Source organism: Pholcus phalangioides, unplaced genomic scaffold (genome assembly GCF_987345545.1).
Source record: "Pholcus phalangioides strain wild (caught in Gottingen) unplaced genomic scaffold, Ppha-v1.0 ptg000012l_1, whole genome shotgun sequence".
NCBI lineage: Eukaryota > Metazoa > Arthropoda > Arachnida > Araneae > Pholcidae > Pholcus > Pholcus phalangioides.
This window is the reverse complement of record NW_028301605.1, coordinates 16,348,620-16,370,492: the sequence shown is the minus strand read 5'-3', so window position 1 is coordinate 16,370,492 and position 21,873 is coordinate 16,348,620. Positions and strand designations below refer to the sequence as shown.

General features: G+C 38.0%; 3 protein-coding genes across 3 annotated transcripts; 1 reads left to right on the top strand and 2 right to left on the bottom strand.

Moving 5' to 3' along the window:
• The first annotated feature begins 155 nt into the window (after positions 1–155).
• On the top strand, positions 156–4,592 carry LOC149079665 (extracellular tyrosine-protein kinase PKDCC-like). Its single transcript, XM_089240273.1, has 3 exons — positions 156–763; positions 2,457–2,588; positions 3,807–4,592. Exons 1-3 carry the CDS (start codon positions 272–274, stop codon positions 4,248–4,250), a joined length of 1,068 nt encoding a protein of 355 aa, XP_089096399.1. The 5' UTR covers positions 156–271; the 3' UTR covers positions 4,251–4,592.
• Positions 4,593–7,089: 2,497 nt separating this feature from the next.
• mRpL27 (mitochondrial ribosomal protein L27) lies at positions 7,090–12,456 on the bottom strand. The gene is made up of 3 exons (XM_089239979.1): positions 12,287–12,456; positions 8,382–8,542; positions 7,090–7,346 (listed from the first exon to the last, which is right to left on the bottom strand). The coding sequence occupies exons 1-3, from the start codon at positions 12,333–12,335 to the stop codon at positions 7,146–7,148; spliced, it is 411 nt and encodes a 136-aa protein (XP_089096105.1). The 5' UTR covers positions 12,336–12,456; the 3' UTR covers positions 7,090–7,145.
• Positions 12,457–15,498: 3,042 nt separating this feature from the next.
• On the bottom strand, positions 15,499–18,942 carry tw (Protein O-mannosyl-transferase 2). The gene has a single exon (XM_089240272.1). The coding sequence runs from the start codon at positions 18,673–18,675 to the stop codon at positions 16,522–16,524; it is 2,154 nt and encodes a 717-aa protein (XP_089096398.1). The 5' UTR covers positions 18,676–18,942; the 3' UTR covers positions 15,499–16,521.
• Positions 18,943–21,873: the final 2,931 nt, after the last annotated feature.

The window sequence follows — 21,873 nt, the reverse complement described above, 5'->3', positions numbered from 1 at the left end:
CTGAAGGAGAGAGCGTTGAAAATTGACTATGCCGATTTTTTTTGAGGAAAAAAAAACGGTAGATTTGATTGGCTGTAAAAGGTCAGCTGATCATTAACAGCCAATGATATACATTCTCATCTCTCTCTACCCACCTCACTAAGGCATTTCTCAGCAGTTGTATGGGAAGGAATGAAGCCGCAATTCAGATGAGTACTCATTTGAAGTTTTTTAAAAAAGGAAATTCATTGTTTTGTTTATTGTTTACAATTTAAATTTTTCTCCAGATCAAATGAGATGCAGTAGATACTTTTTCATTCGCCGCGGTCGCTCTTCGTTAGTGACAGCAGCTTTAGGGTTTCTCATACTGTTGTTCGCGGCCTATTTGTACTCCAGGGATTCTCCGGATAACGCTGATCTCCCGGTGGAAAGTAGCCGGAGAGTGTCTCAGTTCCACGAAGTCCTCCACCAACATTTCGTATTGATCGATGGCGAGTGGAGACTCAACGCTTCTTCTCCTTTAGACACCAATCTCAACTGTTCAACTTTCCGCTCCATCTCCAATAAGAGATTCGTTGCCACTGGTTGGACTAAAGAGACCTACAAGGGCAAGTTCAACAACGTCACCGTCGCTTTCAAATTCGTCAACCCGTACGGGCATCAAGTCAAAACGTGTCTCTCCGGGGGAGCCTCATCGTTTTATGACTGTTACTTAGAAGCAGCTTCCAAATTGCTGCTAGAAATATTAAGGCTGAGGGCTATGGTACATCCTAATGTTATAAAGGTGGTTGTTTCATCAGTGTCTTTTAATATAATTGCATAAATATATTACAGTGGGTTATGTACAAATATATTACTTGGTAGATTATACCTACCAAATTAAATTGATGTACCTAATAGGGTCATCAATTTACTTTTATTATTTAAAACCTAATTTTATGTCCGAATCAGTACTTTGTATACCAGCGTCGGGCCTGTGGTTAAAAAAGTACATGCCTGTGCATGTCAGGAAATCGATTTGTCCCCCTAACCAGATCATGACGTGCCACTGCCTAGCAGGTGTTCGAAGACCTGGGCCACACCGGGAAAATGTGTATGTGTTTTAAACCTAACATGAAGTTTGTTTCTGTGTAAAGCTTGTTGTATTGCTGCCATCAAACTATGAGTGTGGTGTACTAATTGTATAATGTACCCTTGTAGGCCTGTTGCTCTCTGTGGCAAGACTTTTTCTTTTTATTGGGAAGATTGGCTGTTTTGCATTCATGCCTTATGATTGGGAACCACAGAAAACCAATCTTCTTATTTTCAGGCTTCCCCCACTATATATATATTATATGTGACGATTTTACTTGACTTTTGTCTCTCTCAGTGATTATGTGACCCTGGTAATTGCCCCCCCCCTCCCCAATGCCAAAATCTGTGACTTTCATTGCAGAACAATCAGCACTACTGAAAAACAATCTGGAAGAATTTGGAGAAAAGTGTCGAAAACATTAATATGTTAATTTTGGATTCGTTTTATTATGGTTACTACTACTAAAACAGACATGCACCTCGTCCATATTCCTCTGCGGAGCTTCTAATGAATTGGTACATGTTGAAATGTGTGCGTGTAGTGAACCTTCCATGAAGTTTGTTTCTGTGTAATATTTATGTGTAGTGCTGCCATAAACTTTTCTAACTGTGCATGAAGTGTAATGATTGAATAGTATACTATTGTAAGCCTGTTGCTCTCCGTGGCATGACTTTTTAATGGGGAGATCGGCTCACATCTGTGCCTCGAAGTTAGGAACCACAGAAAACCAACTTCAGCCGACCGCCATTGTGGTGACAGTGGGGTTCTGACCCGGGATGCAAGTCCGTCACTATGACCACTCAACCACCACAGCGGCAGATTATGTGGTTACTGCAGAGCATTTCCAGTCACAGCCCAGGGCTTGTTGCAGAACAATGCAAAATATTCTGCTTTGAGGGTCACTGCCAGGACCAATCTGAGCAGAACGACAGTTTAACATTGTTTCCAAGCTGCTGTACAAATCGTATTAAAAAACTTATTCTGATTAGCAGGAAAATGTTAATGAATCCATGAAAGTGGGCACTGATATAACAACTGAGAATTTTAATTGGTTTATAGGCTAAATCACTTTGATAATACAGAATTCTGAGCAAAAATGTCCAAGAGAATCACAGAAACGCAATTTCATGACTGGAGTTCTGTTCATTTGTAGGCGAAATGATCTAAAAGACATTTTAAAGCAGGAATTTAAAAAAAAAAAAAAGACATTCTCTTATAATGGAAGTCTGTTATAATGATAATTTAGATTGTAAGCTCTCATTATAATAAGTCTTCGATTGTATTTTCACTCGGGTAAAAAATATTCCCCCTTCCCATTCATTGAAATATAAGTATAAAATTTTTGCTGTGTATTCAAAAATTCATGAACTTATAGTGAATCTATCGTCTATCTTCTTTGTAGGTCCTAGGCTACTGCATACCAATGAATCCATCCATTGCTGATATTGATACAACAGTTGGCATAATGGAAGAATATGGTGATCCAATAAATATTATACATTTGCTACGTATGTCATGGCCAGCGAGATTGAAGGTTAGAACTTTGAAATAATTGTTTTGTGTAGGAATTATTATTATTTTGCAATGTTAAATTATAAATGATTTAATTTGAAACAGGAACACATAAATTTTTCGCAAGAAATACTTCTGGAATTTTTGTAATTTCACACGAACTCGGTAAAATAAAAAATAAGCAAAGCTTTAATTTGAAGTCCTTGTTGACTCCACTCACATTTAATAGCGGGTGAAATTGTTTGAGAGTTTTCCCCTGAAGGAAAGCGCTTTTCAAAATTCCTCTAGACTGGTAGTTCCCAAAGTGTGCACCAGGGCTCAAAAGGACCACACAGAGCATGATACTTACATAACATGAAAAACTCAAGCATTCAACATCTTTATTTCGGCATGTGGAAGGCAGATGGCAGCACCAGCAAAAGGACTGTGCAGCAGGCCCATAGCCAGAAATTTCGTTCAGAGGGGGACCACTTACATTTCTGGGAGGAACCAGAATTGATAGAATAATATATTTGGCCATCTTTTCCCCTGTTTTTAGGCAATTTCTCACTTTTTGAGGGGTGGGCGGGGACCAACCCCCAAGTTCCCCTCCTCACTACGGCCTTGCTGTGCAGGTCTGGGTTCGAATCCTGGTTTGGGCACAGATTTACTAACACTAACAAATTTCCTGAATAGATCATACAGATCTCTTTGGAATACACGAGGACAGGGCAGTAACTGGGACTTTTTGCCACCCTACAATTTTAAAATTTGATAATTCTATAACTGTGTTCTTTGTTCCCACCTAAAACTGCTGCCTGGGGCAGTTATCCCCTTCCCTATCTAGTTCTAGCCCTGCATAAAGATCATGTTTTAAAAATAAAAGAATTAATAAAAATATCGTCACATTGCAGTAACAGCTGTGCAAATATTCATATAAAGTCTAACTCCCACTAATTACTGTATAAAAACTCCTTGGCACAACACCCTTGAGTAGTTATTAAAACGCCCATGGAAGCAGGAATGCACACTTCAAGAGACACTGCCATAATCTCTTGCTAAATTTGCATTTAAATTTCTTTTTTGCTCTAAAACACATAATGCTGCAAGGCTCCCCCTCCCACCATTGGTGACCTCTTGCTGACCATCTTTTGGAAACCACGGCCGTAGACCTTTAATATCAATCTCAAAATCTTCTCATCTTGACCACGAAAGTTCACTCTTATCTATCAAACAATTTAAAATTTACCTTCTTTTACAGGTCTCCATGGGTCTAACAAAACTGTTGAATCACCTCTCATTTTCATCTCTGGGTCCCGTAGCACTGAATGACTTTCGACGACAACAATTCGTGATACTAGACGGAGAAATTAAGCTTGTGGACATTGACTACATAGGCACGAGTAACCCTTCATGTGATAGGAATGAATGCTGTCTTCCCTTGCCGGCTCAAAATGTATGTGTGCCATGCATCAAAGGTTCCTGCCACAACTACAATGAAAAACTTAACGTTATAAATGCTGGAAGACATTTCATCAAACACATCCTGCCATACGATGTACCTCAAGAGCTAGTAACATTGACAAACTCTGTGGTTGAAGCTTTCCTGAATTCTTCATGGAACGTGTCGAGGATATTGAAGGAGATGGAACACCTGGTGTTCATTAGTGAGAGGACACTTGAAATTGATCCACCATATAGTTGAGAATGAAAACTTTCAAGGAAACTTAAAATTATACCATCATTACAAGATGTGATAGGTTGCCGTGGATAGCGTGGACATGGGAAAATACGTCAACTCTGCAATAACTCTGAATCATGCCTCTTATCTTTTTGGACTTTGCCCAGGGATCTCCAGCCACTTTACAAACTGGCTGACCAAAGTCTGAAATTTGAACATTAGCGAGGTCAATTTACGAACCAGTCTTAACATATATGGACTCCACCACTAACTTTAACTCCTCCACACAAACTTAAGATATTTTTTTAAATAAATTGAAAAGTTGGATGAATTTCTTATTTGGCAATAAAAATGCATGTTAAATACTATTTTTTCCATTTCTTAAAACAGTCAGAATCATAAAAAAAGCTTCCATATTGAAGGAAGGATAGACACCATCTCGCATGGAAGGAAAAATCGTTGCCTTAACCCTATAATGCATGATTTTTTAATTTGAGCTGATAATTTTTTCTATAATTAATGAAGCCTATAGAAAGCCGGAAAAAAATATTTTAAAAAATCTATTCCGAATTGTACTTCTTATACAGGGCCTTACAGAGGATGGTAAAATAGCATATAAAATAGATGTTGAAGTATTATTACTTTCCAAATACATAACTACCTTCTTTGTGTGATTCAAACTACAGAAAGAAGAAAAATTTGGGTTGCAAACTTCAACGTAAAAAAAATAAGAAATGCAATTAAACCACTTTGACCCTACAGTGCTTTATTTTCTTTTTTGACAGGTTACAGAATATTTATATTTCTTTTTTTAATTGAGTTTTACTGCCATCTATGAATGGCTTTCGAAAGAAAATGAAAAATGGGAATAATGAATGTTTCAAACATGAAGTTGGCAATGGGAAAATAAACATGTTTAAAGTTGGTGTTCCCGATCAGCAACAGTATGCACTGTAGGGTTAAGTGGGTGACCCCACTTTCTAAGTTGATTCTTAACAACAGAGTAGGGGGGGGGGAAGATTCTTAGTTAAGAATGTGGTTGCAAAATTCCCTTCCCTCACAAACTAACTAATGATCAAATCTGTAGTTAAGAAAAGTGGATTCTTATTACGAATCAGATGATGCACCCCCCCCCCCACCCTTCAGAAAAATTTATATTTTAATTTCAAATCGTTTTTCAAAGGTATGCAGGCAATCCTTCCTCCCACAATTTCGAACATGTATAAAAATGTTTGGTGTTAAAATGCATTTAATTTTTACTTATCCTTTGTGACATTTTCTTTTTTTGTATAAATTTTTTGTGCACTTGGATCAATTATACAGAGTTTATAGCAAACAGGGAGTATAGCATTTTACTGGTGAACCACTGATCCTAGAGGTGTACTTCCAATTAGAAAAAGTTTCTAAATAACACGTAGTACTCAGATATGTCATTCATGTTACAGGGTTAATATATAGTTATTGAAATTTAAAAAAAAACTTTCATACAGTCCTCGTATGCAAAAAAACCCAATTAGAAAGTTGTTGCCCGTTTCTTCTGATGCCAACAGAAAAAATTCCACGTTTCTAAGTGCAATATCCTCTGAGATATTTGAATTCTAAAAACAAAGAAAAGTTGGTGAGAAAGTGAAAAAATTAAATGCGGGTAAAACGTGTTTTACCCCTTATTCATTGTTTTTTCTTCCTCCTCTTGAATTTGAATATCTCAGTGAATATTCCACTTAGAAACGTGTACTTTTTATTTTTTGGGATTAAAAGAGATGGTAATTAACTTTCTAATTGGGTTGTAAGGATTATATCCTCATAAAAAGTTTTTTTCCTTTTAGTAACTGCACAACCCCTTGAAACATGAATGACATACCTGCATTGATGTACGCAAGGGGGGGGGGGGTTTGGGGTTCTAAGCCCCCCCCCCGAGTCAAGATTATAGTGTTATTTTGCAGGAAAAAATGTAACCCCCCAGAAGGAAAAAATCAGAACCTCCCAAGAAAATTCTGTGTATGCCTATGCATACCTGAGTAATACAGATTATTTGGAAACTTTTTTTTTAAATTGGAAGTGTACCTTTAGGATCAATGGTTCGCCAGTAAAATGCCATTTCCCCCCATTCGCTATGCACCCTGTATATTGTCTCTTGTATGCCAGAAGTATGAATCTCTAATGTCCTTGGGAAAAGGTTACATATTACAAAATGTTTTGTAACGTGTTTCAACACGGGATACACTTTCACGTTTCATGCAAAACTTACTTATCAAAATAAGGTATCTAAACCAGCTGATAAAAAAAAGGGAAAAATTTTGCTTATTCATGCTTTTAGCATGCTGGAATAATATTTTCTCAAATGTGATAGATAGATATCAGATTGCTCTCATTTACTCAGACATACCATATTTACTCATGTACAGGACAAGGTTTTCATTCAATTCTGCTGCAAAAATTTACGTCGTCCTATATGCGCGAGCAAATATCTAAACAAGACATGCCACTGAAAGACAATGAAAAATGGGAATTAATTTAAGAAGTAACTCTAGCACTTTTATTCAGAAATCCCATATAAATGACAATAATACCCTGACACATATCATACTGCATTTAGGCCGCCTCTTCCTAAAATTCTTAAGCTATTATTTGTGAATAAAGGAAAATAAGGAATTTAATTAATACATTCCAGTTTTTTCCTTTATTTTGATTTCTAAAACAATAATCCGTCTTATTTGCGAGGTCATCCTATATGAGAGTAAATACGGTATTTATGAATTTAATTTGTTTTGATTCTGAACATATGTAGTGCTGCAAGATCAAAAATTATGTTCATTATAAGCACCATGGCATATATTCTGAAAAAATACACAAACAGGCCAAATTATAAATTTACTATGTATTTCAATATGATGTTACCACACATACACACGAACACTGCTACACCAAGTCAACTAACTTGAACTTCATACTTTGCTTAAAAGGGATCACGTGAAAGTATCGTTTATAACGAGGTGTGTTCAAATTAGGATAATACTTTGCATTCTGGCTGCTTTCGTCATTCGGATTGAACTTCTCACATGTTATCATCACTCTGCCATTTGCCATTGCATACAGGCTATTTTTCGAATTGATATCTACCTGCAATAAAAGAACAAAACTAGCATTTTATACCACGTATTAGGGTTACTCAAACCATTTAATATAAATTTTAAGATAGGGGTTTCTCAACCAGGGGTCCTAGGAGACATTTTGGGGGGGGATCCATGTGCTTGGAGGAGAAAACTATTCTCATTGCTTTTTATACTGCCATACAGGGTGCATAGCAGCATGCACAACATTTTACTGATGAACCGTTGGTCCTAGAGACATACTTCCAATTACTAGAAAAAAAATAAACTTTTTATACTGCACCCTGTTGTCCTGTCTCCCGAGGCCAACAAACAAAAAACTTCCATGTTTCTGAGTGCAATATCCTCTGAGATATTTTAATTCCACAAATGGAGAAAAGTTGATGAGAAAGAAAAAATTAAATGTTGGTAAGCCATGTTTTATCGCACGTTTATTGTGTTTTCTTCCCCAACTTTCTTCGGTTTTTCAAATTTGAATATCTCAATAAATATTACACTTGATTGCAGTGAATATATAAACTTGGATTTTCTTCTTTTTCAGGGCTTAGGAGAGGCATGGCCATAACTTCGTAATTGAGTTTTAAGGGTAGGGTTTCAGGGTGACCAGATGAGGTGCCTACTAAATCCTGGAAATCGTTGTTAAAAACCAGGACACTTTCGAAACTCTCATTTGGTGGGCGTTACAGTGTAAAATTGCGAACTAACAATGTATTACGAAAATATTACCATGCTAAGTAGTCACATATTTTTCCTCGCCATATATCACGAATATAAAACAAACATACGAGAAAAAATCAGTAGAGATTTTAAATTAAACTTTTTCGTCATATTCCATAGAGCCCTTTAGCAAATATGCCTTAGCGAAATTTGAATGGTATTGCTCAGCAACACAGCGATCAGTGTTGCTTTTCCGATCCCTGCCATGGATTAGGCTTTTTACGTGTCCTCTCAGATATTTGACACACACACACACACACATCAATGTTGTAATATCAATAAGGAAATATTTTCGGTAAAATTTTAAAAAATGGGGGGAAAAAATTACATTCAGCCCTGGGTGGAAATGCAAATTGAACTGCTTCATCAGTATTTGTCCTTTTCTGACATGATCGCCATCCATTATTTTCACACCTGGTGCCCTCCGTGTTTGCGTTGTCCCTCGAGTAGGGCGTGTTGCGAATCTCTTGAAATCTAGCTGGAACGATCCTTGAAAAAAAAAAGAAGAAAGGCAGACATAATCAATCAAATGTAACACAGTTAACATATTATAATTTGTTCTACCACAAACACCTTGAAAATAACTATGGATAAGCCTGGAATATTCTGAGCGATCTCATCACCCTCCATCTCAGAGTTACAAAATCAGTTTCCAGTCCAAAGTTTAAAAAAAATGTCGTAGAGGGAACAGCTATAATAGTGATAATATTGGCATCACAGTTTGCACAAACATAGTTTCCAGGAGCTCTACCTATGAGTCAGGCCCCTAACTAGGCTGGACCAACTGTCAGAACAGACATGACCCGGCTCTGTCCCCTCCAGGATATAAGCCCTTTACCCGAGTGGGTTGGGTCATGCTGGGGAGGGGGGGGGGGGTATAAATTTGAATATATACAAATATACACGTCCTTATGCTGTATATTCAAGTCAGTCATTTCTGTTTCATTGTGTCCTGTTGCCACTCCCGGCGCTGGGTCACGTCACGCTGGCTGATGGGCTTGGGTGAGCCCATCTTGGAGGTCATTCAAGTATTACATCATCATCGATGGGGGGGGGGGGTTCCGATTTGCTGACTTTTGATGGGGGGGAGGGGGGTTGGATAATGCTTACGTCATTGACCACCCTTTATGAAAATATGAGATAGGATTCAGAGGGGCAGAGTTGATGACGAAATCTTGCTTACAAGGGGGGGGGGGGTCAGCGTTTTGCTAACAAGAAAGGGGGGGGGGTCAAAAATGGATAAAAATTTGCTTACCTAATACTTGAACAGCCCCTTGTGCATGGCCAGCCCAGGTGCTGGGCTACTTCTCTAATTTTCAAACACGGGTCTTGACTGGGTGGCTTGAGTGAGCCTGTCTTTTGTGCCAGCCCAAGGGCTGCGCTAATTCTCTTATTTTCAGTCATGGTCCTTGGCCGGGAGGCTCAGGCTAGACAGACTGGGGCCCGAGCCAAATGGGGGGGGGGAGCTCACAGAAAATTTACACTTATTTTACATAATAATAACATTTGTGAGAGCCCAAGAAAATTCTGCCCTGTGGCCCAGGAGGGAAGCACAATACGGCTCTGAAATGGGTAATCAAGTGTTTAATAAGAATTTTTGGAGGTGAGAAAACCTGCACGTGCCTTTGCACAGACTTCTAGTGGGTTTTGCATGCCTACAAATAATTGAGTGTAATAAGTGAATCTGGAGGAAAAGAAAGCATGCTATACATACTTTGTATGGGGGGGGGGGGGGTTATGCAAGTCTGATATTCATATCTATGGGGCAAGAATATCATATAAGAATTTATAGGGGGGAGGGGAGAAGAGAGTCTTCTGAGCACGATTCCTATGAATTGTTAGAGGGTTATGCAAGACTCTATTGCATACCTTGTACAGACTTTTCAGGGGTATGCAAACTTTGTGTGCATGTTTTATGAGTAATCAGCCTCTTGTACATGCTTTTTACAGATTTTTAACGCAGATTAGATTATTATAGCAGAGAGTATCAAACAGAAACTCGCAATCAGCTTGATTTTTTAAATCAAAGAATTCTCTGCATGTTTAAAATTTACCAAAATTTCATAATTATAAAAACCATTATTTAACAGACAACAGTCTCGAAATAATAGTGTTGTGAATATTGCTATTTTTAAATATAACTACGGAAATATTCCACTCATATTTTGGTCGCTTTCCTCCCTACCCCCCAAAGCAGAATGTGCTGAAATCTACGACGTACGTCGCAGAACAATTACTCTTACTGCAGAACAATTTGGAAGAATTTTAAGAAAAAGTGCAAAAAACACTATTATATGTATGGGGATTTTTACCGCAGAACATTTCCAGTCAGCCGAGGGCTCGTCGCAGAACAGTGCTAAACATTCTGCTTTGGGGCTCCCTACATCTTTTTTCGCAGCACTGAGTGTGATCACTTCCTGCGAAAATCAATTATATTTTCTACTAAATTTATGAGTAAAAAATTAAGAAAAATATCAAGTTTATTAACGAGCCCCACTGGCGTTTCAAATTTGTATTATTAGCATAGGCGGAAGGGTAGAAGAGGAAAATCCCCCCCCCCCACACTGTTCTAACAGCTTTACTTGTGTGAATATTTGTTAGTTTCATTTTTTTTATACACAAGAAACATAATTATTGACACACAAAAATCCAGCATAAAAAAAAAACATTCGGTACGTTTCCAATATGGAAATATTGACGGTACACAGGAAATAAACAAACAAATAAAACTTGCTAATTTTTCCACAGAACCAAACATATATACATGATTTCTTTTTAAATTCAGACTACTCAAATACATTTTCCTACACACGGTGCATGATAAATTAGCTTAAAACTGAAAATATGAATCATTTTCGGTTCGGTTAAGGACATGAGCATAGAAAAAATTTGACGGGAAATTTATGAAAATTATTCGATACTTGCTGTTTCCATTTGATCGTCTATGCCATTTTGAAGTACATCGAGAACTTAACATCAACGATTCTCGTGACATTTTTGACCCCACTACCGCTTTTTAACAGTGAAAACAAGCCATTGGAATCCATGTTTGATTTCGCTGCTCTGATCTCTTCATCCCTAGTTGCTTTGCTTTCCACCTTACTATGTTTTCGCCCTAATAGAGCTCCAGCCACGTGAACTGGGACAATTGCCATAATTTTTTTTTGTTCAGTTTTTTCCCCATGCCATAATCCTACTACATAAAGACCTGTGCAAGGTCTGGTCTGAAAGCCCTGCCTGATTGTAGCCTGGGGGCCCTGCGTCAGGATGAGCATGAACTTTCACTATTTCTGCAAAAAATGATTGCTGATGGCAACTGCTGAACCTAAATGATGGGTTTTCAGTGTTGTTAAGATATCGATTAGGCTCACTGAGCAAATTATTTACGTCAGTGGTGCTCAAAGTCTGCATCACTAATCGCTGTCAGATGCGTGTCGCGGAGAGCTATAGGTATTGAGGCATGCTAGTTTGGTGTTTTGAAGTGATTCTTTGATAAACTATTGTGAGATAGCCGCTGACTAGGGTAAGGGAGTCATGGGTGGAAAATGTTTGAGATCCACCGATTTACATTAATGTTGTGTCGATAGAGCATTATTGTTTCAGTATGGTGTGAAAAATAAATCAATAAACAAAAGATATTGATTACCCATATCGGTATGATGGATTGATTTTGACTTTGGTTGGCCCAGGGTGAAGCAGAAAATAATGGGGAGGGGTCCCCACATCTTGGAGCAGGGCAGCACCCCCCCCCATATTGAATTTATTGCTGATGCAAAACAAAAAGTGATGAGCACTGTCCAAGGCCCTGTCAGCCTACCCTTGTCGGTGGGGGGGGGGGGGGTCAAAGATATTTGGTTAGTCAGTGAATATTATGTTTATATATTTTGGGGGGCTCCCCAAAAATCATGAAGTCCATGACAAATGCGCCACTTGCCCAGGTAGAAATCGAGCCCCTGCCCGTATCATAATACCTCCTCATCGTCCTATCAAAAAGAGACGTTATATTGGGAGGGTCGTAATATCGAAAGTAAAACATGTATAGTCGTTCTGTGAAAAGATTTCGGACTTATCCTACCAATTGTTGCAATGGAATGGTCGCTATAACGTGTTATCGTTATAACGGAGTGTCGACTGTGCAATGCAAACGATTTTGGTGTCTCCCCCCCCCCCTTCCAGCTGTTTTGTTAGGAGCCATCAATGGATAAAAATACAAACACTGAACGGCAAACTCACCATAACAGGTCCTGACAGATCGCGCCACATTAAAAAAACTGCCAGCCATAGTTTGTATTGAACTTGAATTCGAAGTTGTATTGATAAAGGGTGTTTTTTTTTTTTTGTTAACAAGAGGCTCCAAGATACATCATGAAAAGTACCATTGCGACTTTTGTTTACCAACAGACGGAGAACGCATGTTGCCATTCCTAAAATAATATATATCTGACTAATTTTCGTAACCGCTTTCAAAGACATGCTTTTGCTGCCATCTATTAATGAATTTAAGGACTTCATCAATGAAACGCAATCAGAAGAAATTAGGACTTACGCTGTCGCCTATTATTTAAAAAGTTAACGAAAAACCATTAAATAGTACCGTTTTGAAACCATAGATGACAGCAAATTCGTATAGGATTTTTTTTCTGCTATTAGTCAAAGTCGTCTGAATTTCGATATGTCAACAAACATGGTGGCAGGCATGATGAATTCGCAGCTAAGCCCTGATATTGCCGATAAAGGCTAATAAAAAAGTAATTCTGTTCTTACTAAAAAGCCTAGTTGGCGGGGGAACCATGCTAATGCTTGTCCAGATAGCCGACAAATACAAAATAATCTATAATAAATATTCAAATTATAAACATTGTAAATCTGGCCGGTTTTGACTTACTGTAGTTTCTCCCATTGACTATGAGTACGACTTTGACGTATACAATTTCACCATGAAAAATATTCGTAGATGACAAGTATACGGCCATCAATCATAACACATCACTCACTTCACTTCTGAATTATAGATGGCAGCAATGAAAAATCAAACACAACACTATATACGCACTCAGACTGTTAGGTACACGCACACAGTTACACTTCCGGCACAATTCACTAGGTAGTAAAGTAAATCGCCTATTGATGGTGATAGACCTGAGTTGTGCTCGGTTTGAAAGAAAAAAAGTATACTGCCATCTAGTTTTAAAGGATGACAATAGATGTGTTTTATTTGCGTTTTTAGAAATAGATGGCACCAGCTGTTCCATAATCGGCTTCAATTTTCCGATGTGGGGCCGTTCAAGTATTACGTAAGCAAATTTTTAGCCATTTTTGACCCCCTCCCCCTTGTCAGCAAAATTTCGTCATCAGCTCTGCCCCTCTGAATCCAACTCATATTTTGATAAAGGGTGGTTGATGACGTAAGCATTATCCATACCCCCCTTCCCATCAAAAGTCAGCAAATCGGAAACCCCCCCTCCCCCCCCATCGATGATGACGTAATACTTGAACGGCCCCTGATTCCCAGTCTGTAGGTAGATGAAAGATGGCACCTAAAATTCCAAATGTTTAGACGCCAAATTAGTACTCAAGAACTTAGCGAAAAGAAATTGGTTCAACCTCTCCCCCAGGGCCGTCTTAAGAACGTCATAAGCCCCCAGGCCAATTGATTTTTCAGAGGCCCTACTTGGAAAATTTCAATTAGTTACCATTTTTGTGAGGCCCCCCTTCTCTTGAGGTTCCCGGGTGGGCCCATGTGTTAAGACGGCACTGCCCCCCCCCTCCACAGTAACCTCAAATTTAAACTCTATATATTATTTAGATGACTAACCACACACACACATCTTGAACCCAGAGGCATATTTACGGTTCTGCTGCCTGTGGGCTACACAAATTTTGCCGCTGTTCTCTCAATCTAGTCTAATTTTCATGAGCATCGATTTCTCAAATTCACTGCCCTGTGCTCCAGTTTAGCCCAGACACTTGTAAATGCACAAGCATGCCAAAAGTCACACTTTTGGTTGCCTACATGCTTGCATATTGTTTTTAATCACTCTCATGTTCACACACTGTTTTGGTCACTCATATGCTTTGGTACTCTCTTGGTCCCTAACATGCTCGTGTGTAGTTTTGGCTACTCATGCTTGCATATACTCTAGGCACTCTTTCAGCCATTCACATGCTTGCAAATGCTTTGTGTCACTCTTTCGGTCATTCACAATCTTGCGCAAGCTGTGTAGGTCACTCTTTTGTTCAGTTATATAATTGGAAATTCTCTAGGTCACTCACTGGCATAAGTTTCTCACTCTTCAGGCTGAGACGGATTCGTGATTATAAAATTTTGCCACCATTCTCCCATTAGGCACTAACTTTCTTAGCCACTCATTCCGAAAATTTGTTGCCCCTCCAAAGTTGTCGCCCTGGGCTATAGCCAACTAAGTCCCCTCCGTTTGACTTTTTATATTTTCACTTAAAAAATATTGACAAATATTCATGCACTCAAAAAATTATTTTTGGTAGTCTTGGAGGGGAAAGCATGACCCTCGATGCCCCCTCTTCACATGCTTTTAACCTCAAAGAATGCTGTATATAAAGAACCCTAAAAAAGTCTTGTGTGTGTGTTTGCCCATAGCCCAACCCTATGATGAACAGGCATGCCTTGTTTCTCGAATGGGCAAATGGGGCACATGCCCAGGGCCCACTAATTTTTAGGACCCCCGACATTGGCTGGTTTTTGTATTATAGGCATGGCTCACCCCTCTCCCATCCCCACATCTCTGCCTCAAACAACACTTTTTATAAGACTCTAAAAATTCATATTTGTCCCCATGAAAAACCAGGCCATGTTTTCGGGGTGAGAGAAAGATTTTGATTTTCATAAGCCTTTAGAGACCTCCCCTCGAGCTAGACCAGCATGATGCAATGATGAAGCTGGCCGACTGATCAAACATATTTGCATAAATATGAATTGCCTCTTTTTTTTGCATCATCGTGTCCTCTGCTTTCAAGTCTATCTGCACTGATGCAGACTGGACCTCAAAATCATTTAGCATCTTTCTTAACCTCAATGTAAAAGATTTTCCAATAATTTCTTGTCTTTTGACATGGGCGGTGATATGGGAGGGGGGACCTCTTATTATCAAATATATGTGTATTTTTGCATTGCCATTATCATCATGCTTCCTCCATCCCAGACCTTCAGGTCTATCTTCGCCTGCAATTAAAAGACAAGGAAAATGGTATATTCTACGTATGAAAGGTAAAAAAGAAAAAGATTGTGCGCCAGCCAAATTCTTGGAAGCCAAGCTTCTCCTCTCCTCCAAACCGAGATTTTAATTTTAATTCTCCACAGCGGCCTGGGATTTGTCAAGCAAAACTAATTCTCATGGGCTTTAGCCTATTCCTATTCCCAGACTTGATCTTGCTAGACATGTTGCGATATTCGCAATAAAAATTTAAACTTTATCATAAAATTATAATTTATTCAATCTGATACTGCGTTTACAAAAGGCACATATTCCATCACACATCCAAGTAAATTACATGACACACATATAATTTTTTTTTTGTGACACACCCCAATGATTATCTCATTGAAACGGGAAAATTTATGTGAACAAAACAAAACAGTCATTTTACAAATGATATTCAAACTACTAGAGCCATTTTATCGATTAAAAAATAATAATTTCCAATGAGTAAATACGATTATCGACAAAACTTGGAAATGATCTTAAAATTGAATGTAATATATTAAATCATTATATAGTAATTATTACTATATTAACACATTATATAGAAAATTTCATGGAGAATCAATATCAGGAGTTCTCTCATTCGAAAAAATATGACTTGAGCAATGGACATATGAAGTGGTGGGTTTCAATTAATTTAATAATCTGTTTCGTTGGAAACATATCTCAGGCTTCAAGAGAACTGTAATTACAGGTGTCATATTTAACAAATGATTTCCCAAACTCTTAAAACATTAGAAGTCACTTCTACCAAACTGATGGAGTCCCACCCCACTGGGTACATAGCAAAGATTCAATTCGAGAAATTGTGACTGCAACTGACAACACAGAGAAAAATAACACAACTCTTCTTCCATTATCACATTTTTCATCACCGACGGGTTTAGGATGATTATCAGCTTTTTTCGAATTGTCATATTTTGAGTGCTCTTGTTACGTCAATGACAGACTGGCATTTCTTTTTGAGCTTATGATTTAAATGGCAACCTTTTAGTCAACCCTTAACACAACTATTTTTTGTCGCTTCTTTATTTAAAAAGTAATAATTATTCCCATTGTCATCCTGATAGGTACCCGTTTTCCTTATCGCTTGAAGTTAAATTATGCTAATTTAACATTCTGGGGCAACACTTGGTTTTGCTATTAGCGATAGCTTCACAGTTGTCTCATGACCCAATGCACAATTTCTGTTACGAAACCCCTCACCATTAAAAAAATGTCTCTTGTTGTTTAGAATTCCCAAGATTCAAGCCATTTCAGAGAGTTCATGTGATTGGTTTCATTGTCCTTATCAGCGGCTTCGATTCCATAACTCAGTGGTGAGAACAACACAAAACTGTACACAACGACGGCCAATGTACCACCCAACACCGTATGATAAAAAACGTTACAAATACTTGATGGGAGAGTCAGAAGACTTATCTTCATAATGTAATCGATTATCACAGCAGATAACATGGAACTGAACAGCAGGGCCGGGAAATAATGATGGAAATACAAAACACGACCCATGGTGTAGAATGGTAAGTAATGGAGAGCCCAACCGATGAAGAGCCAGTTCGCTGCGTTCATAGTCCTCTCGTTAAGGGAGTCCACTTCGGGTCTTTCTATGTATCCCCGTTGCTTCCGAACCGCGACAAACAACCGCAGCACCAAGAAGATCAATAATATAATGAGATTTCCCCACCATATAATCGGGTTGCCCAGTAAGTATATTCGATACTGTTGGCCAGAGAAAAACTGGCCACGGAGATTGATTGGCCACTGCCAAGGTCTGGATGTAACTTCGCCGTCTTTAGGCTTCAAGCCTGAATTTCCTTGAAACATCACGGCATGAGATTCATAAAACATTTCCAAGAAACCTGGAGCGTATACCTCAAAGCTAACGTTTGGTAGCCTCGGGAAAACGTTGTCTTCTATATTCCATACATTGTTTTTGTCTCGCATGTTGAGATTACACGTCACTTCCATCTGTTCGTAGCCCCATTTCGGTAACTGTTTTGAGTGCGAATGTAAAGCGCAATTTGTCAAGTAATGGACGAACCTAACTTTACTTGTAACAGCTGTAACTACTTTCGGAGTTGCTTCGCCGACTATTTCTATCCTCCATATATCATTGTGATCGCCGGTTCCATTTTCTCCATAGCAGGTGACCTGTAGGTGCCTCTTAGTAATGGGTGCTGGTTCCTTGTGACTGTGCAGGTTTCTGGTCGTTATGACATGCTCAAGTCTAATGAGATCACCGTTCTTCACGAGTTCGATCGGAGCATTTTTCTTCTTTAAATTCGGCTGGACGTCATGCCGCTTGATCATCCACTTGTTATTCTCATCCTTGTGCGAATATGCAGTGACCTGTTGTTGTCTTGCTCCAACACCTTCGGGATACAGATGCCAATGCGAATGCAAATACCCACCGCCGGTTCTATGGTTCTTGATCGTCACCACAGCACCGTAGGCCAAATCCCTTGGCATATGGGCATGATACAACGAATTACCTTCCAACTGTGACTGGAATGCAGAACTGAAAAAACCGTCCCCAGTACCACTCTTGTACAAAGTTTTGAGATGAACGTAGAAAAACAGGACATACAAAGCCACGGGCAGAACAATCAAGCACAGAACACGAGCGAGAAACTGCTTCATTATATGCAACATCGGCACGTCGAGATTCCCGAACATCTCCCACAGGTCAGCAACAGTATGCAAACCGACGAGTATCACAGCAAACAAGCCAACGAACTTGACACTTATAGAACACGAAATAAAAGCACCAGTCCAGGTCATCCAGAACCACCACTCGACGGTGAACGGCGAATCTTTACAGGATTGAAACTTAACGACTCCGAGCACAGACCCTATTATGAAGAACATCAATATAGGGTCGAGAAGAATGTACTGCGACAATGTAATCATACCTACATCGAATATGACGAACAGCGAGGCAAACACAGATGCTAGGAGGGACCGCGTCTTCTCCCACACAATAATAAAAGTGAACGGTATTATCATAGTCCCCAAGGAGACGCAGAACAACCTCATACCAATGTAATTGTGGTCACCGTACTTGTCTCCGGGCTTGCTGAAAGCGAAGGTACCATTGTAACCGGTGAGTTTACCAGCCAGCCCAATGAGCATCTTACCCAGGGGTGGATGCACATCAAAGAAGAATGTATGGTTGATGTACCAGCTCCCCATTTTACCGAAATGGGTCTCATCCCAGCACACGTGGTCCGGCTCGGATATCTTGTAGAGTCTCGTGGCGAATGCGATGCACGTTATGATGACGAATATAGACCACCACAGATGATTGGCTGCCACGGATTCAATCCCACTATTCTCTTTAGACTTCGGATTGAGTTTATTATTGGTCTTTTTTTGAGCCATAGTTGGGAATTCCTTGGATGAAAGTTGGGTAAGTAGATGGCCAATGGAGCCGGTAGAGGAAAAAAACCGGTTTTTAACAGCAATTGGGGACGCTGACGTTGCTTTAAAGGATGACCGATGATAAGCTTATTGGATAGAGAATGATATTCAATTAATTAAAATTCAATTAATTGGTTTTATCACATATTTAATTAAAATATTTACTGTAAAAATGTCGATTGCCTTCAGCTGTAATGACAGATCCACGTATAAAATATGTAAACAATAATGAAGTAAACAAACAAACAAAAAATTTTGCTGTAAAAGTTGTGTTAGAACATTCCGCCCACTTGACAAAAATTGATGCCATATTTCTCAGATATCAGAACAGGACATTGAGAGAGTCACAGCCAACTCTCTGAGAAAGAAGTGGACATAGTCTGACTGGTTAGTTATCAGGATATTTGATTGAGAAAAAGACGAATTGTGATTGAAAATACCTCTAATTAATTGGTTACAGTGCTGCCATCTCTTAATGAACAGTCTAAACCAGTGGTTCTCAACCGGGGGCCATATCGTGACCTTCGAAAGTAATAAGGCCCCCTCAATCGAAAATGACGTCAGCACTCGTGGGGCATCGCGTCGCTGGACAGGGAAAAATTCTCTCTTTAACTGTTGGATTTTTTTCTAACGTTGTGTTTTTGACGGAATATTAACCTCGATGTGTGTGGCTCACTTCCATAAAAACATAGTGAATATTTCTTCAAATACGGATGAAATTTGTGATAGCATATTTTCAATTTAAACCTTGCATCAACACAGGAATTTAATTAAGTTTAATGGGCATTTTAATTAGTTACAATGGCTTTGAGGATGAAACATACAATTTGCCTTTATTTTACCGTGTTATCTTTCAATCGATAAAATCTTGCTTAGCAAAGTTGATTAATAATTAACCAGAATTTTACTTCGAATTGCATGAATTTGATGCAATTTTATAAATTTCTATACCAGCAAAATCTCAAAAAATGCGCCAACACGGGATCCACTGTTTCTGGATGAAAAGTATTGTATTTGCGTGTACGTTAAAATAAATTGGTATAATGAGTTTTCTTTTTCCGACTATATATTTGCCAAGTATATTCAGATATACACCAAACAGCGGTTCTCAACCGGTGCGGGCTCCGCGGCCACTCGAGGATAATAAAATAAATCAGTAAATTTGATAAACTAACAAAAAAAAAGAGGCCTAAAAAGGTACCGCCAATAAATAATATACTAAACAGGGCTCCGCCATAGAAAGTATACACTGAAAAGCGAGTCAGAAAAGGTTGAGAATCGCTGCTATAGAGGATTGAGAAGTGTATAAATGCGAACATTAAAACAATAGTCAGAATATTATATCAGTTTTTGAAAAAACAATATGCATTTTAAAGCTCTCTAAATTATGTTTGAGTAAGTAAACTAAATCAATGATCAGATAGAACAAACTTTTTATTTCAAGATAAAATAATAAAAGCAAATGTTTGGCACATCTGAAATTTCAAATTTAGAAATTTATTTACTGTTACACACACACAAATAAAATATTATATATACAATATGCACAAAAACCACATTAATTACAAGCAAAAAATACAAGTATTTATAACCGATTACGTAACAGCACAAATGATTAAAGAATCCATCTAGAGCATCTTATTGCGAAATTAAAGTATTTAATTTTCGCTTCTGACTTTTTCTTTCAACTGAAGAATCGTTTCTTTGCTTACAGAAGTTGTTCAAAAATATGTTTGTAGATGACCACAAAATTTTACTTAAAATTTCTGTTGCATTGTGTCCAAAAGAACAAAACTCCTCAAACACAAACATATTTTCATCAGTTATGTATTTCTTTGAAACCTTGAATAGAAGGTCTCGATGGTTTTTGTTTTTCAATAATTCATTTTCTTTATTACTAAGTAATTTATTAATAATCAGATAACTATATAACACCACATTCACCACTGCAGATGATGGAAAAAGAAGTTTACCACGATCGAATTTCATAATTAAACTGTGAATTTCTTCAAAATCAAATTCTTTATCGACTGTTAATATAGTTTTACAGCTATCGCATTTACTGTTTTTCAAAACTGAGAATACACAGTACCCAGCTATGTATGCCAAAACAGGTAAATATTCATGTGCTTGTCCAATTTCATTTTCTCTTACTTCATCTACTTCAAAATTGGTTATTTCAGATCTTTCATCAATTGAATTTATATCTCCAAAATTATCATTTAAAATTATGTCATTCACAGGGATTGTATATTGTTTTGAAATGATGCCTAGTTTCATATTTGCTCGAATTCTCAGCTTGTTTTCAGATTCAAACAATTGACGAATAGTTATATGATAATGACTGCCTGCCATTTGTCGATATAAGCTGAATCTGAGCTCGAGATTGTCAGTCTGAAATTTTCCTGGAAGGATGTAATCCATATTGAGCTCATTTTTACAATATGATGTTATTTCAATTATAGCATATGTGGTTACTTTTAGTGCAGTGTGTGTTTCTTTTGTTAACATGCCTGTAGTGCATTTCATCTTTTCCCATTCCTCCAACCAATTCAAAAAGTTATGCAAAAATATCAACTTTTCATCATCAGCTGAATAAGTTAATGGGGTTTTGAGCTGATCATTTAATCGAATTCCAATGTATTTAGATTTGACATTCATTATTTTCCACCAATTTAAATGAATATTTATATAGTTTGCAGTGTCTTTGAAGTTTGGAATTTCTTTCTTTTCACCAATTTCTAAAAGGGCATTAATGATACTTTCATTGAAAATTTTCAGGACTAAATTTACATTTTGGCGTTCAAGACACGATGAGAAAAGAGCTTTTAACGTTAAGTTATAGCCGTATTTGATCAAGCCGTTCATTTCACACTCATACAATTTTCTGAGAGAATTAAAGGATGCAGTGTGAAAATTTTGAGCGTCTGTCATGCCATCAAAGGATGGAAAATACATACATTTTTGATGGTTCTTTTGGTTTATCCAATTATTTCTTATACTTTTTAGAAGATGAACAGGATCAATTAAAAAAAATAATGGTCTTCCATGATCAACAGGGTGTGGGTAAATGCATTGAAAATTTGGTGGATTAACAAACTGAGACATAGATTTTCTGTTAATGGCATTATTGTCTGTTATAACACAAAACACATGAAA